This window comes from Arachis hypogaea, chromosome 15 (assembly GCF_003086295.3).
Source record: "Arachis hypogaea cultivar Tifrunner chromosome 15, arahy.Tifrunner.gnm2.J5K5, whole genome shotgun sequence".
NCBI lineage: Eukaryota > Viridiplantae > Streptophyta > Magnoliopsida > Fabales > Fabaceae > Arachis > Arachis hypogaea.
Genome location: NC_092050.1, coordinates 119,546,681 through 119,561,680, shown reverse-complemented (window position 1 = coordinate 119,561,680; position 15,000 = coordinate 119,546,681). Strand labels below are relative to the sequence as shown.

Sequence of the window (15,000 nt, the reverse complement as noted above, 5' to 3'; positions counted from 1 at the left end):
AGGGTGTTGCTATCCAGTGGAGGTTGGGGTGGATGGGAGGGTACATTACTTTGGAGAAAGGGTTCATAGTAGGAAGGTGGTTCTTCTTGGTAAGGGCATGGAGATGGTGAATATGGAGGTGGTGGTTCGTGAGAGTAATTATTTTGGAGTTGGGGTGGCTCTATGTATGGTTCGTATGGTTTGTATGGTCGGAATGATGGATAAGGGTTAAGGTCATATGGGGGTGAATGGTGGTATGTGGCTTGTGAGTAGGGTGGTTCAAAGTTGTGTTGAGGAGGGGGTTCATAGGTACATTGTGGTAGGTGTTGATTGTCACGAAGAGGTCCACCATAACCATCGTCTTGGTAAGCATCATAGAATGGGTGTTGATAATACCTTGGAGGTGGTTGTTGCCAAAAGGGTTGATCAAATCCTTGTGGCTCCTCCCAGCTTTGATTGTCCCATCCTTGATCCAAGCTCTCATTGTAATCTTCTCTACCTACAACATGATTGTAACCAAACTCATAGCCAAAGGGGTGAGAATTCATAGTAGCAAGAGAAATAAAAACTGATAAAAATTAATGAAACTAAACTCCTAAAACTAGAAACACTAACAAGAAACAAAAAATGGCAAAATTATTCACAATAACCAATAATAAGGCACACAATTGCAATTCCCCGGCAACGGTGCCATTTTAACGAACGAATTTTTTGCTAGTAAAGAATTCACAATAAATTCCCGTTGCTAGTATAGTTTCTAAACCAACAAAGAATCCTTTCATACAAAAATTCAGTTGTCACAAGTAACAAACCCAATAAAAGTAATAACCAAAGTATTCAAACATCGGGTCGTCTCTCAAGGAATTGCAGGGAGGTGTAGTTATTATTGATTATGGAAAAGTATCTTTTTGGGTTTTTTTTTTAAAGGTTGAACAAGGAATGTAGATGATAAGAAAATAAACTAATAACTAGAAAAGCTATTGGCAAGGTATGAGGACTAAACGTCCTATCCTAGTTATCCTTATCAGTTGTGATGAGAATTATCTATTGCTCCCACTTAGTTAACCTCTAACTACGGAGGAAAGTCAAGTGGACGAATCAAATTGATTCCTCAAGTCCTAGTCAACTCCTAAGGAAAGACTAGCTTTAGAGTCCTAAAACCTAGAGAGAGGAGAGAGCGTCTCTCTCTAGAAAACTACATCTAAAACCTAAAATTATGTGAATGAATTCATCCTCCCTGATTCCCCCACTGTGCAACCTCTATTCTGTGTTCTCGGGCTTGGAATTGGGCCAAAAAGGAGCCCAAAAATCGCTCCCAGCGCTTTCTGCAAGTTTCTGCAGGTGGCGCATGTCACGCGTACGCGTCGCTTGTCTTCTGCGCTAGGCACGCATACGCGTCGCCCATGCGTGCGCGTCGCTGCCAGCTTCTCAAAACTTCATTTTTCGCATACCTTCCACTTTTGCATATTTCCTTTCCATCCTCTAAGCCATTCCTGCCCTATAAAGCCTGAAGACACTTAACACACAGATTACGGCATTGAATGGTAATAAAGGATAATTAAAATTAACAGTTTAGGGGCCCAGGAAACATGTTTTCAACTATATCACAGAATTAGGAAGGAATTGTAAAACCATGCAAATTATCTGAATAAGTGAGCAAAGAATTGATAAAAACCACTCAAACTAGCACAGGATAAATCATAAAATAGTGGTTTATCAGTATTCACAGACAGTGTAGAGCTCGTTTGAGTCTGTAAGATAGGTTCGCTACCCAGATTTACAGTCGGCAGTCTAAGCAAGATAAATAAATATTACTCAGTGAATCCCAGAGGAATTAGAAGAGGTTCTAGCAAATGTTAGCAAACAAAGAAAAAGAACTCAATATAGGAAACCGAATCTTACATCTCAGAGAAATCATTTCGTGCCTCTGTGGAGTCAAACCTATCTGGAGCAACGTTTGCTGTTTGAGATCCGTCATTTCTTCTCTTTGATCTCTTTTCTCTTAACATCTCCAACGCATGTCTTCTTCTTTCTGCAGCGCTGTCCTTTTCTTGTTCAGTTCTAAAAATTCAAAAATAAGTATTAATGAACCTAAAACGAAAGCATGAATAACCAAAAATATGATTCGAGAAACTTACTCCTTGTCAGATTCAGTTTTGCTCTCTGAATCTGTGAAAACAAGCTTCCTGATTTGGTTTGTTTTTTGGCCACCCTCCCCGGTTGTTTTCTTTTTACTATGGGTGTTTTTTCAATTTCTTTTTCTCTGCAACACAACAAACACATCGAATTTATACCGGAGACAAATATCAGTAAGAAAACATTTCTAATATGAAAGGAGGCAACTGAAGATACTAACAATCAAGTGAATAAAATTGAGCAACACCACTAAATCGAACGCAATTTATGTGATGAATAAAACGTGATATACATCCAATCATCAAGAACAACATTTTCTGCATGCAAAAGGACAAGTGAAGACACTAACAATCAAGTGAACGATAATTACAAATCCCACTGAACCGAACGCAATTCATGTGCTGAATAAAACGTGATACACATTCAAATAGTAAGAGAAAACATTTCTGCATGCAAAGATTCTCAACTGAACAATTGACAATCAAATGAATCACCCGATACTTACTGGCTTTCAAATTGGCTTGTGCACTCTGAATCCGTCGGCACAGGCTTCCTTTTTTTGCTTTCTTTTGTAGCCACCTTCTGTGGTTGTTTTCTTTTCTTTGTTGCTGTTTTTTCAATTTCTTTTCCTCTTCAATACATAAGAACAAGCGCATAAGAACAATTTTAACCAAATTCGAGTAAAACAAAACCAATATGAACATCAAACTTACTAGTTTTTGGATTCATTTCTGCTTTCTGAATCTGTGGGACTGCTTTCAGTTTCTCTTATTGTTTCTGAATCCGTCTCAACAATCTTTTTGTTTTTTAACCAGCCTCTGTTGTCTTGTTCTCTTGGCTGGCAGTGTTTGTCGGATTCAGATTCGGATTCAAATTCGGAGAAAGTGTCTTCTTCCGAAGAATAATCCTGATCAACAATTTTCTTTTCTTCTTTCTTCCCTTTTCCTTTCTCTTTCCCCTTCAAAAAAGTTTGTTTCTTCTCCACCTTCTTTCTTTTTGTTTTTTCCTCCTTTATTTTCTTTCTATACAGAAGTCCCTAAAACACAAACTTATTTAGTTAGTAGATTATTTTAGAAGCATTTGAAACAAGCAAATACGGTAACAATCAGGTGAATTAAAATGAGCATAAACACTGAACCGAACAACATTCATGTGGTGAATAAAATGTGATAAATATTTAATCATAAAAAAAACATTTCTGCATGCAGTGGGATTCAAATAAACACACTAACAATCAATTGAATTAAAATTAGAAATCCACTGGACAGAAAGAAAATAAGAACACATTTTTGAATAAGTTGATCTACTAAATGAAGCAACTCAATCCAATAAACTTAAAATGCAACTAGGAGAAATTTTAGGGGAAAATTTTTGTTTAATTTACCATTGTGTCCGTTGCTTCTTGATTAATCCGGTCAAGTATCATCTTCTTTTTCCAGTGGGCCATTCACGGTGACGAGGGAGCATCAGGTCCATCCAAGCGAGGGAACATAGTTTCATGGAAATAAATAAGCATCAAAACAAAAACACAGCCGTCAACAGACTGTTTCTTTCCCTTTCTTTTGTTCTCGATTCCCTTCCTCAAGAAGCTGAGCACATGATTTGTCCATTCCCACTGTCGGATGTTGTCCACATGAAAGATAGGTGGCTTATGGATCGGGGAGGCCATGCTTACCGTCGTCGGCAGCAAGAAGCACTTCTGTATGAAGACGACAAAAGTCTTTCGAAATTTTTGCCGGTTCTCCTCCCCTTCAACACTCATATCCAGGACAGACTTTGTCAAAGACCCTAATGTAACACATTTGAGGCTGTCAAATATTGCCTTGTCTGCCTCATTCAGTCTGCCATACTCAACCTTTTCAGCAAAATGATTTCCTACAATATTTTAATAGCAAGAAATCAGCCAAAAAGGCTCAGTTTAATTTTTTGTACCCAACTGAACCGAAATCAAAGGAATCAATAAACCAAAAATAAGTAGAAAGTGGAAAGTGTATTACTGCCGTGGTTTATGCCCAATGCAGCTGCTATCTTGTGAGGTGTTATGTTTATTTTTCCATGGAGAGTTTTCAGGTATCCATGGTATTGATTATAGCAATCAATCAATTCTCTCATGAGGGCGTGAGAGGCGTTCATTTCCGGGACATGTGCCAGGGCACCGAATCTCATTTCTTCAACTATATCTTTCTTTTCCTGACTCAAATTTTTTAACACTGTTGCTATTGCCTTTGTTTGGCATCTGCAATCGTGAGTTTTCTACAAGGTTTCGAAATAGAATGTCACGATATATTTATAATACAAAATAGATTTTATTCGAATGAAAGCGGATAAATGTATTTAATGTGCTTACGTTGTAGCGCGGATTCTTCTTTGTCACCATTGTCTTCTTCATTTTTGGTGTAAGGACAAAAAAATTTGGTCAATACTTCACTCTATACACTGACAAGCACAAGCATGCATATCTTAATCAAGTGAATGAAAATGCCCCAGCCCACTGAACCGAACTCACTTGATGCACTGAATAAAACATGATAAATTATGAAACACCTAGAAAAGCATTTCTGCATGCAAAAGAAGCTACCTGAACACACTAACAACCAAGTAAATCAAAATTATCAACTGCACTGAAAAGTGATAAACATTCAATCATCAAAAAAATCATTCATGCATGCAAAAGGACCAAAATGAACACACTAACAATCAAGAAAAATGAAAATGGCCAACCCCACTAAACCGCACGCTATCCATACACTGAATAAAACATGATAAATTATGAAACACCTAGAAAAGCATTTCTGCATGCAAAAGAAGCTATCGGAACACACTAACAACCAGCTGAATAAAAAATTATCAACTCCACTGAAAAGTGATAAACATTCAATCATCAAGAAAATCATTCATGCATGCAAAAGGACGAAACTGAAGACACTAACAATCAAGTGAATGAAAATAGCCCACCCCACAGAACCGAACGCCATTCATGTGTTGAATAAAACGTAATAGACATTGAATCTGCAACAAAATCATTTTTGCATACAAAATGACCCAACTGAATACACTAATAGTCAAGTGAATGAAAATGACCAACTCTACTTAACTGAATGCCATCCATGTGCTGAATAAAATGTGATAGACATTCAACGATCAATTAAAACATTTCTGCATGTAAAAGGACTCAACTGAACACACTAACAATCAAGTGAATGAAAATGAGTAACTCCACTGAACCGAGCAACATGCATGTACTGAATAAAACGTTATAAACATTCATTCATCAAGAATAGTATTTTTGCATGCAAAAGAAGTCAAGTGAACATACTAACAATCAAGTGAATCAAAAATAGCAACTCCACTGAACTGAATGAAAATAAGAACACATTTCATTTCAAGCCCAGTTACGCAATAAAAATGGAATCAGAATACGTCGATCTACTAAACGAAGCAACTCTATCCAGTAAACATAAAATGCAACTAGGAGAAACGCGAGATTGCAAGATTTTAAATGAATAGTAGTTTTTCTCATACCTTTGTCAGTCTCTGTTGCTATGGTAGTTCGTTTTTGCTTCTTCCTTGCGAAATCTTTTGGCAATTCTTCGCCAGTAATGGTTTCCGCAAAGAACGTGAGTGAATTTCGAGTGATTTTGAGAGAGATTCAAAAAGAATGAGCAGTTTCATATGTGAAGAAGAAGGAACGTTTTTTCATAATGAAGCGCGAATGAATGTTAACGTTTTGGGAGGTTTGGGGCACGTGTATTTTACATTTCATTTAATGAGATTGGGTTTTTTTAGTATTGGACCAGCTTGGATGAACTTGGATACAAAATTATATGAATATGTAGCATGACTAAATTTTTATTAACCCACACCATCGTATAACTTAAACGCAATAAATTGTATTTATCTAACTGTTAAATTCCAAAATTACTATGGATACCTGAGGGTTTGGATAAAATTCACATCCTGATACTACTTGGTACTGTAGAACAAAGCCAACATTACTATTTTTCAGTCTTAAGCTATTATCAGAAATCTAAAAGCAACTTTGATAATTCCATAGCTGCTTGAATAGAGTAGAAATCTAAATGCATCTTTCTCTCTCGAGTCCACATCCAGAACTGCAAGAATATAGAACAAAACTTCAACCAGCCGAGAATTGCAAGTTTGAATTACATTTACACCAAGGTTGATCAAAATATCTATCAGGTTCAGTCTTACATTACTGCATAGTTAGTAGTAACCACTTACTAGTAACAGTTAAGTTTGCCCCATAGTTTAGCATAACACAAAGGCAAAAGACAAATAACACATCAACAAAATGTAGTTGCAAAAAAATTGGTTCAATGCCGAGAGATCAAGGAAGATATTAGTTTACGCCTTGAAAACCCCAGTAAGTATAGCTGTCCTGCGAACCAAATTCCTACAGAAACATGAAAATGCATCATTAATAAACAGGATTTATGATGATTGGTGTCCAAATATTTTTTCTCCATTAGTACAAAACTTTTACCCCCTGAGATAACTTCCTAACATATATGTAAAGTAACTACTGATTATGTGCGCAATTTTCAATTAAGCTAGCTATTACACAAGTGACACTTTTTTTTCCAAAAGAAAAACAATTCATAACTACTTTCAAAACCAAATGAAAGAAAACTTAATTTGAAGCATTCTAGTAATTAGTAATGGTGATTTAAATGAATTCATTCATTGTAATGCAAAATCATCAAGAACATGGAGATACCAGCTGACTTAGTCGATGCTCAGGAGGAGTATCCCGCTCTATATTTGCAAGGTCGATGTCAAGATTTTGGCCGTCTTCAATATCCTTCTGATGCTCTGGTCCTGCAGGAGCAAGCTTTTGACACTCCTCAATATCCTTCTTCAGATGCTCTGGTCCTAGATGAGCATACACAGATAGACCGGTTTGGTTCTTATCATTTTCATCGTCTTTGTTGGAAGATTGGCTGTGAAATATATCTTCGCAGAGAGTTAATGCTTCAACGAGTTGTTGTGAATCTAATAGATTCTGTGAATCACTATCCCACCACAGTTGTCCTTCATAAGCATTAGTTTCCTTGTTGTCCATCCCTTCATTTTCTTGTGTCTCCAGTACTGGTGGATTAGCTTTCGCAGATTCTTCACAGTCAGCTTGAATTTCATCTAAGCAATCCATCTAAGGGTATAATTTTTTTTTTTAAAAAAAAAAAGAAACATAGAACGGGAATAATCAACTTCTGTTAGTGCAATTTTCAGATTCCACAGAACTATATCATCAAATTATATGTCAAGATTATATGCTTAGGGCAGTTTCTGGGAAAAGGCAAAAAAGGAGGCAAGATATGATTGCAAAATAACTGTTCAGTATTCAGAATTTCAAGCACGAGAGTTCAATGAGATGTAGAGTTAAGCAAAAAGCTTCCTTTCTTAATCAAACTAACATCACAAGATGAATCAAGGGACAAAGACTACTTAAAAGTGGAATACAACAAATCAATTTTAGGCTTTCGCTTTATTTCTACTTTCATATAAATTGTACAACTATCATAAAAGACTTCAATGGCAAGCAATAATAACTTGAGACAGAAAAACAGCTAAGACAAGAAGTATCTAATGCAGAACTAATGGTGATTCTTTTAGCAGGTAGAATCATCGATATTTACTTTGAGAAAATAGGTTTCGAACTTTATAAATGAAAAGAAGTACTTCCAACAAATCCATCATCCCCCCCCCCCTTTTCTTTTCCCCAAAGAAACAAAAGAATATTATAAAGTTGCATCCATTTTCTGACAGATCTCGCTCCAATAACAAAAGAAAAAACACGCAATATGAAAATGATCACAGCAAAATGATAACAGAAAACAGATTCTGATATTCAATAGCAGGAAAACATTGAAGGTTTTACCTCAGGAAAAGCAAGTGCTTCTTGCCCTAGGTCTAGATCCAGGCCTAGATCTGAATCTTGCCTTTCATTACGAGGAGGCTCAGGAGTCGTGGATTTGGGAGTGACTGGATCTACTTTCGCAACTGTTGCATTCTTACTTTCTGCGGCTTCAGGTATATCCTGGTCTTCTTTATAAAAAACTTTAGAAATAACATATTCTCCTTCCTTTTCATCTTCTTCTGTCCCAAGGTGATATTGGTGCATAACCCAATTAGTTTTCTCTGACTTTCCTCCTCTCACCGCATTTGTATATAAAACCATGATTTTTTTGCAACCCTTTTGAACCCCGTTCAGGGTGATCAGTTTAGTCCTTCCAGTCTTGTGCCAACGAACGTCATCCTGACCATGTACTTTTCGACGCTTTCGAGTGCCGGTATTATAAGCCTTTATTGCTCTGTGGAAGAAATGTGAGGCCCTTCCGTCTTGCTTGACACCTAAATTTTAATCGCAACATATCATATTGATTGAAAATCAAATAAGAATTCAACTATGAATAAAACTTATGTGCTACAAACCAGGTAAATGTTGAGGATGAGTATAACAAATTCCATCATCCACTTCAAGGGTAGTAATAAACTCATCAATGAAAGGATGAGGTTTTAAATTTCCTACACCAGCTTTTACAAGCAAGTGCCAGATTATCTCTTGATCTGACGGATCAAATTTAACCCCTTTTGGTAAGCCAGGCCACTCTTGAGTTACCTAACAACAGGAAGTTTATGTTAAATCATCTATAAATTTTTAAGTGCCATTATTTGTGAAATAGAAAGGATTAAGTTTGAACTATCAAACCAATATCTTTTAACTTTATTGGTAATAAACTTTCTAAACATATTTCTGAAGAATGGCATATAACTTTATCATGAAGAAGAAAATAAAATACTAGAAGTACCAAAGTGGTGATTGAAACATGTTCCAACTTTTGTGCCAAAAGCATGGTGGATTAAGCCAATTTAACAGGTTCAACTCATATTGGCATATGCAAAATTTAGAGAAGCAATGGAATTCCATTAATTTTGACCTTGACGTGAAGGCATTACCCTTAATGCAGTTGATAAGTTATCTTCACACTTACATGAATATCAAGCAATACCGGTCCTTTGAACCAACGCTTAAACTGGTAATATGCAATTTTCTACAAAAGAAATTATACTTCCAAGCAGATCATGTTTAGTTTGAAGTTGAAACCATTAATTCCCATGTAACAAAGACCACTCAATAGATCACAAACTAGCATACAAAATGATGTTACTTAAATACATGAAAATATAAAATTTATATTTCTGAAAGGCCAAAATATAAAAATAGAAAGAAAAAAAAAACAATTATCATGAAATCTAATCAGAATTAAGTTTAAAAAGAGAGAAGGGGGGGGGGGGGGGGGTCAGACATACATCACTATTGTCAATAGGATGATGACAATTCGGGCAAATCCTGGTAGGATTGGTTTTCCAAATAACTTCGTTAGGATCACAAGCTCCTGAAGCACTCTTGATTTTGGTTGCAATTCTGCTTTTGTCCACCAACCATGATGCTCTGCATAAAAATATAAGAGCCACAAAGTTATAGAAGTCTATGACCATGTATAGATTCTAACATCCCGAAGAAAAACGAAACAATAAATCAAAATGATCATGAGTCCTCTATGGCAAAGGAATAGCAAAATAGATAAAACAATGAGTCATAAAAGTCCCAATCACCAGACTCCTCTTATTTTTCTACAAAGATGGCTTGGTAACATAGAGAAAGAAACAATGCAATCTATGATCACCTCACCACCAAAAAAGGAACTGATACTTATCAAGAAATGCATATGTTCATTGTACCAATTTTAAGCAACCTAATAAATTTCAGAACTTGGAACAAACATACGAACACAAAGCTCACACATACACATACACAAAATTGCCACTCATTACGTTATTAAGTGAACTCAAAAGTCAAAACTGACAAAGATAATAAAGCAAGAAAAACAATGTGAAACTCAAAAATTGTAAGAACTAATTCTTATGGCACACACTACCATAAATGCATATTATCAAATGGGTAAAAATAATACAAGAAATAGAAACCCCAACTTTCAGTAGCTTTCATGATCATCCATTTATCTTTCGATCATAGAACAGTCAACAAAGTGGAAACGAACTCCAAGTAAAAAATTTTATCCCAAAAAAAAAAAATAGAAAAAAGGAAGTCATTTTGCCCATAAAACTAACTAATCCCATTAAATCCGTTCACTTTTCTTTCAATCAATGAACAGAAAATCGCCAAGACGACCAACACAACTAAGAAATCTCACCAAGCCGCAAAAAAGGTATAATTTTCCACATGAACAAGGTAACCCCACTTCTAATATAGAATGAAAGTGGAAAAATAATCTCTCTCAGTTCACATAGTATTGCTACGAAACGATGTGCGGATAAAAGAATGGATTTTGATGATCAAACATAGTAGGGTACATACCCTGCCATCGAACGAAGACTGGTTTTTGATGATTCAAACCAATGTCACAAATTCAAAAGCAGGTCTGTCTCTTTCTGTCTGAGAAACATCCAAATGATACAAATAAAAAGAAGCCCAAAATTTTGTGTGTGTCGGATGCGCTCTTTTTTTAATTTTTTTATTTATAATCTTAAAAAATTAAAACAGAAAATAAACAAACATTATTTTTATTTTTTAAATGTAAATAAAATTTATTTTCTAAAAAAATAAAAAATTATGAAATGATATGAAAATTAGGGCAATGTACCTGTTACGATGGGTAACCGGAGATTAACAGGATGGACTCGCTACGGCTGTCCCAATCGTCTGAAGAGGGAAGCCTTCGAAGGAAATCACGTTCCTGGGCCTCCGTCCGACTTGTGAATACGAGTGAATGGGGGGTGGTACCTGTAAAGACACTCCGATGCCTAAGTTAGCAAGGGAGTAAGCAGGTCTAGAGAGTATTGGGACTTAGAGATACCTGAGGGGTGTCAGTGTATTTATAGTGGTGAGCCAATAACCACCGTTGAAGTAGTTCCACCTTTTTAAGGTGGATAACTGTCCCTTTATCTTAGGGAAGTTGAGATATGGCTCTTGGAAGTGGGTTGAGAGATTTTAGGGACAGTTACTCATTCGAATGAGTGTTTATCTGCCAACCAATCTTCGTCCCCGACTTCTTTAGAGCAAGTCGTGTCAAGAACCGACTTCTACAAGGGAAGGTCGGTGTAGGGTGAGGCTCAATCCTTTGGGTTGGGCCTTTCATTTGGACTTGGGTCGTAGCGTTGGGCCAGGGGTATGAACAGTGCCCCTACTCGAGCTAAATTTCTTTTAAGAGTTGGGGTCGAGTATGTAACTCCGGACTGTAGCCGACCTGATAAGGAACCGACGTGATGTTTCAGAACTGACGTGTTTTAAAAATTCTCAACAGTCACGTCTAATCAAATGTCGCGTCTGTTAGGGATTTGTGTATTCATACGCGGGGATCAGTTACATTGGGAATGGTGCCTCTCTTTAAATGACGGCTTCCGTTTTTACCATTATGCCCCCAACGTTTTTATAAATACTTTCCCTCTTTTTCCTTGCTTCGTTTCTGAAAACTTTCACACTTCCTCTCCTCTGTTCGGAAGAAGCTCTTGTTCGAAGGAATTCACATTTCTCTGCCCCTATCCTTTTTTCAAGCAAAGGTTAGTTTTTCTCTACTCTCTTTTTATGAAGTGCTTTCGTTTGCATGTTTTCATTTTAGAGAGGAGGGTAGGCTTCTAGTGATTCTAGTGATTCTGTTTTGTTTGATTCCAGGCCCTTTAGAGACCCTTGTTTTTTTTATCCTTTTTCGTTTTTCCTTTGTAGGTTTCGTCATACCTTTTTAGGAAAGAATGTCTTCTATAGAAACCCTTGCTCAATGGGTGGACGTTACTGTTCTGGGGGAGGAATCCTTTGTAGATACTGACTTTATTACCAATCTCCATACTCATCATAGAATTTGTACTTCTGATGAGGATGAGCCGAAGTACGAGTTGATGGTCCCGGGTCCAGAAGACCGGGTTTGCTTCACGAGGGCTGCTGAGGCAGCTCCTCATTTTTTCTATATGTATGAGAGCATGATTACCCGTTTGGGTGTTTTTCTTCCTTTTTCTGATTTTGAAATAGCCGTCTTACGTCACTGCCGTGTTGCTCTTACCCAACTTCACCCAAACTCTTGGGATTTTCTGAAAATTTACCAGTTCATCAGCCATGCTTTGGACTTTCCGACTTCTCTGAGAATTTTCTTTTTCCTCTTTCATATGACTAAGCCCTTTAGTGGGAAAAATAACAAACAGCAGTGGGTGTCTTTCCGAGCTATACAAGGTCGGAGAGTCTTCACCTTTTTTGACGAATCCTTTTACGATTTCAAAAATTATTTTTTCAAAGTTCAAGTTGTAGAGGGTCACCACCCCTTTTTTCTGGATGAGAATTCTTCTCCTCGCTTTCCTCTGTACTGGTTAGAGGCCTCCCCCTGTGAGAAATATAGTTTGGATGACTTGGATGAAGTGGAGGCAGCCATTGTGGGGTTCCTCCGAGAAGTGTGGGGGAGGGCCCCTATCTGGATACAAAAAAGTTTCTCCAGGGGTCTCCGACCTTTGTCCAGACACAACTAGGTAGCTTTTTGTTTGTTTATATTTTTCGACTTGTTTCTTCCGACTTGTTTTACTGATTTTAGCTACCTAATTATTTTTTACAGAGATGGCGAAGAAGAATTTCATGGAGTCTTACCAGAGAGTTCAGGAGGCGAAAGCGAGGTCCCGTGCCAGAGTCGGCGGCGCCAGGGTAATTGGTCCTTCTCTTCCTTCTCCTCCCCCTTCTTCCCACAATTTGGGGACCCCTTCCCGACCTATTGTCCTTTCTTCCTCAACTTCTTCTCAGCCGTCCCCTCCTCCCCGATCTTCCCCTGAGCCAGAAAAGAAGAAGCGCAAGACTTTAGAGTCTGGCTCTTCTTTTGAAGGTGAGGCTAAAGTGGATGCGCCTCAGTTTATTCGGAAGTATATCTATCCTCATACTCGTATAGGTATGGATGATGCTTCCGTTCGAAACCACCTTACTATTCTGGCTCAGGAGAGTATCAGGGCGGCTGGGGTGTGTACAAAGTTCCTAGATATTTTTCAGAAGGTTCCCCTCAGCTCTTTGAGTTCAACCTCGAGGATTGAAGAGCTGGAGGGGAGGCTTCTCTTATATCAAGGGCAGGAGAAGGTGCTGAGGGAGGAGGTCGCCAAATTGAAGGAAGAGAGGGATGGCCTCCAGGAGAGGGAAAGGAAGTTGCAGGCCCAATATTCCATGGCGGAGGGCCTGAGGGAGAAGGCGCAGGAGAGCTATTCGAGTCTGTTCGAGGATCTCGTGGAGGTGAAGAAGGATTTGATGAAAGCTCAGGAGGCCTATACCAAGTTGGAGGACTCCATTGCTGACGGGGCTGAAGAAGCATGGAGGATCTTTAAGGAACAGGTCGGGGTTCTTGCTCCCGACCTGGATCTCTCTCCTTTGGATCCGGATAAAATTATGGTCGACGGAGCTATCATTTCTCTTCCCTCCCCCCATTATGTCACCGAGTCTGAGCTAAAGACTCGGGGGCAGAGGATAATGGAGTCTCCTCCACGACCAAAAGATGCCCCGAGTTCTTCGAAGGCTCCTGGAACTTCCACCCCATCTCCTATGGACACTTCTCTTCCTGGTCCTGATGGCGCTTTCCGTAACTCTGGTGATGCTCCGACTACTCTCCCTGACTTTGGTGGTGACGTCCTTCTCAGCTAAAAAATTTCTTGTGGCTATATGGGGGCCCGGCTTGTGGGCCCTCCTTTTTAAACTATTTATTTTTATATTTGTGGTTGGTACTTTACTGACATTCTCTTTGGCCTTTTATGGCCGCTAACAAAAAATACCCTTTTTTGGATAAGGGTTTAAGTTACCTTTCTCTGTTTGTTGTGCGCATGCTTTTCTGTTTTGGGTTTCGAAGAAAAACCTTTTTGGATCTTTGTTTTGAAAAACCTTTTTCTTGGCTGACTGTCCCTTTCTTTAAGTTTTCCTTAGTAACTTGGGACAGCCTTTTGCCTTAGTGCTTTTACTAGGTTTACTGATCTCTTTTTTGGTATTCCTTATACTCAACTTTTTGATTTATTGAGTTCTTATGACTTAGGTTATTTTCGTGATGCGTTTTCTTTGTTTCTCGGTTTTTCCGACTTATGAATCGGATTTTCCGAGTTTCTCACGATCAACTTTTATAACCTCTTTACACCGACTTGTACCTCGTCATTTCATCCTGACGACCATCTAGGTCGGTTCATGAGATTTTCACGCTTTGTCGAGCTTAAGTCAGAGCGTTTCATAGAAAGAAAGAAAAACGAGAAGGAATTTATAAGAGATTAAAAGATCTTTATTTATTTGCGAAGATACTTTTACTGCTACTAAGGGTTTTTTGCTATCTATGATCCCTTAGTCTCTACTGTGATGCCTCGTTAAAAACCCCTCTTCAGAAAAACCCTTTTCTTTTTTGGGAAAAAATCATGAAGTTGGGAAAAGAGTACATCAGGGAGTAGAGTTCGCTTTTAACTATAGTACCTTTTCATGTTACAAGCATGCCACGACCTTGGTAACTTGGTGCCGTTTAGGTCGGTCACCTTATAATAATCTTTTCCTAAGACCTCACTAATTTTGTATGGTCCCTTCCAATTAGCAGCAAGCTTTCCTTCCCCCGTTTTGTTGACTCCAATGTCATTTCTGATCAAGACCAAATCGTTTGGGGTGAAACTCCTTCGAATGACTTTTTTGTTGTACCTGGTAGTCATCCTTTGTTTCAATGCTGCTTCTCTTATCTGGGCTTGCTCTCAGACTTTGGGGAGCAATTCAAGCTCCTCTTTGTGCCCCTGTATATTTTCGACCTCATCATGGAGGATCACCCTTGGACTTTGTTCACTGATTTCTACTGGTATCATGGCTTCTAC

At 38.1% G+C, this 15,000-nt stretch overlaps 1 protein-coding gene across 2 annotated transcripts; it reads right to left on the bottom strand.

Annotated features, from left to right (window-relative positions):
- Nucleotides 1-6,228: 6,228 nt before the first annotated feature.
- LOC112750529 (SUPPRESSOR OF GAMMA RESPONSE 1) lies at nt 6,229-10,655 on the bottom strand. 2 transcript variants are annotated; one of them, XM_072216651.1, is made up of 7 exons: nt 10,517-10,649; nt 9,448-9,589; nt 9,129-9,188; nt 8,569-8,755; nt 8,015-8,487; nt 6,854-7,285; nt 6,229-6,529 (listed from the first exon to the last, which is right to left on the bottom strand). In XM_072216651.1, the coding sequence occupies exons 1-7, from the start codon at nt 10,522-10,524 to the stop codon at nt 6,476-6,478; spliced, it is 1,356 nt and encodes a 451-aa protein (XP_072072752.1). In that variant the 5' UTR covers nt 10,525-10,649; the 3' UTR covers nt 6,229-6,475. The 2 variants fall into 2 exon arrangements, with proteins under 2 accessions (XP_072072752.1, XP_025655081.1); XM_025799296.3 differs by lacking the exon at nt 9,129-9,188 and having other exon boundaries at nt 10,517-10,655.
- Nucleotides 10,656-15,000: the final 4,345 nt, after the last annotated feature.

Coding starts and splice junctions, on each gene's coding strand:
- LOC112750529 (XM_072216651.1), bottom strand. Junction 8,756..9,128: donor CGGTATTGCTTGATATTCAT/GTAAGTGTGAAG, acceptor TCCTGTTGTTAG/GTAACTCAAGAGTGGCCTGG. Junction 7,286..8,014: donor AAGCACTTGCTTTTCCTGAG/GTAAAACCTTCA, acceptor TTATACCCTTAG/ATGGATTGCTTAGATGAAAT.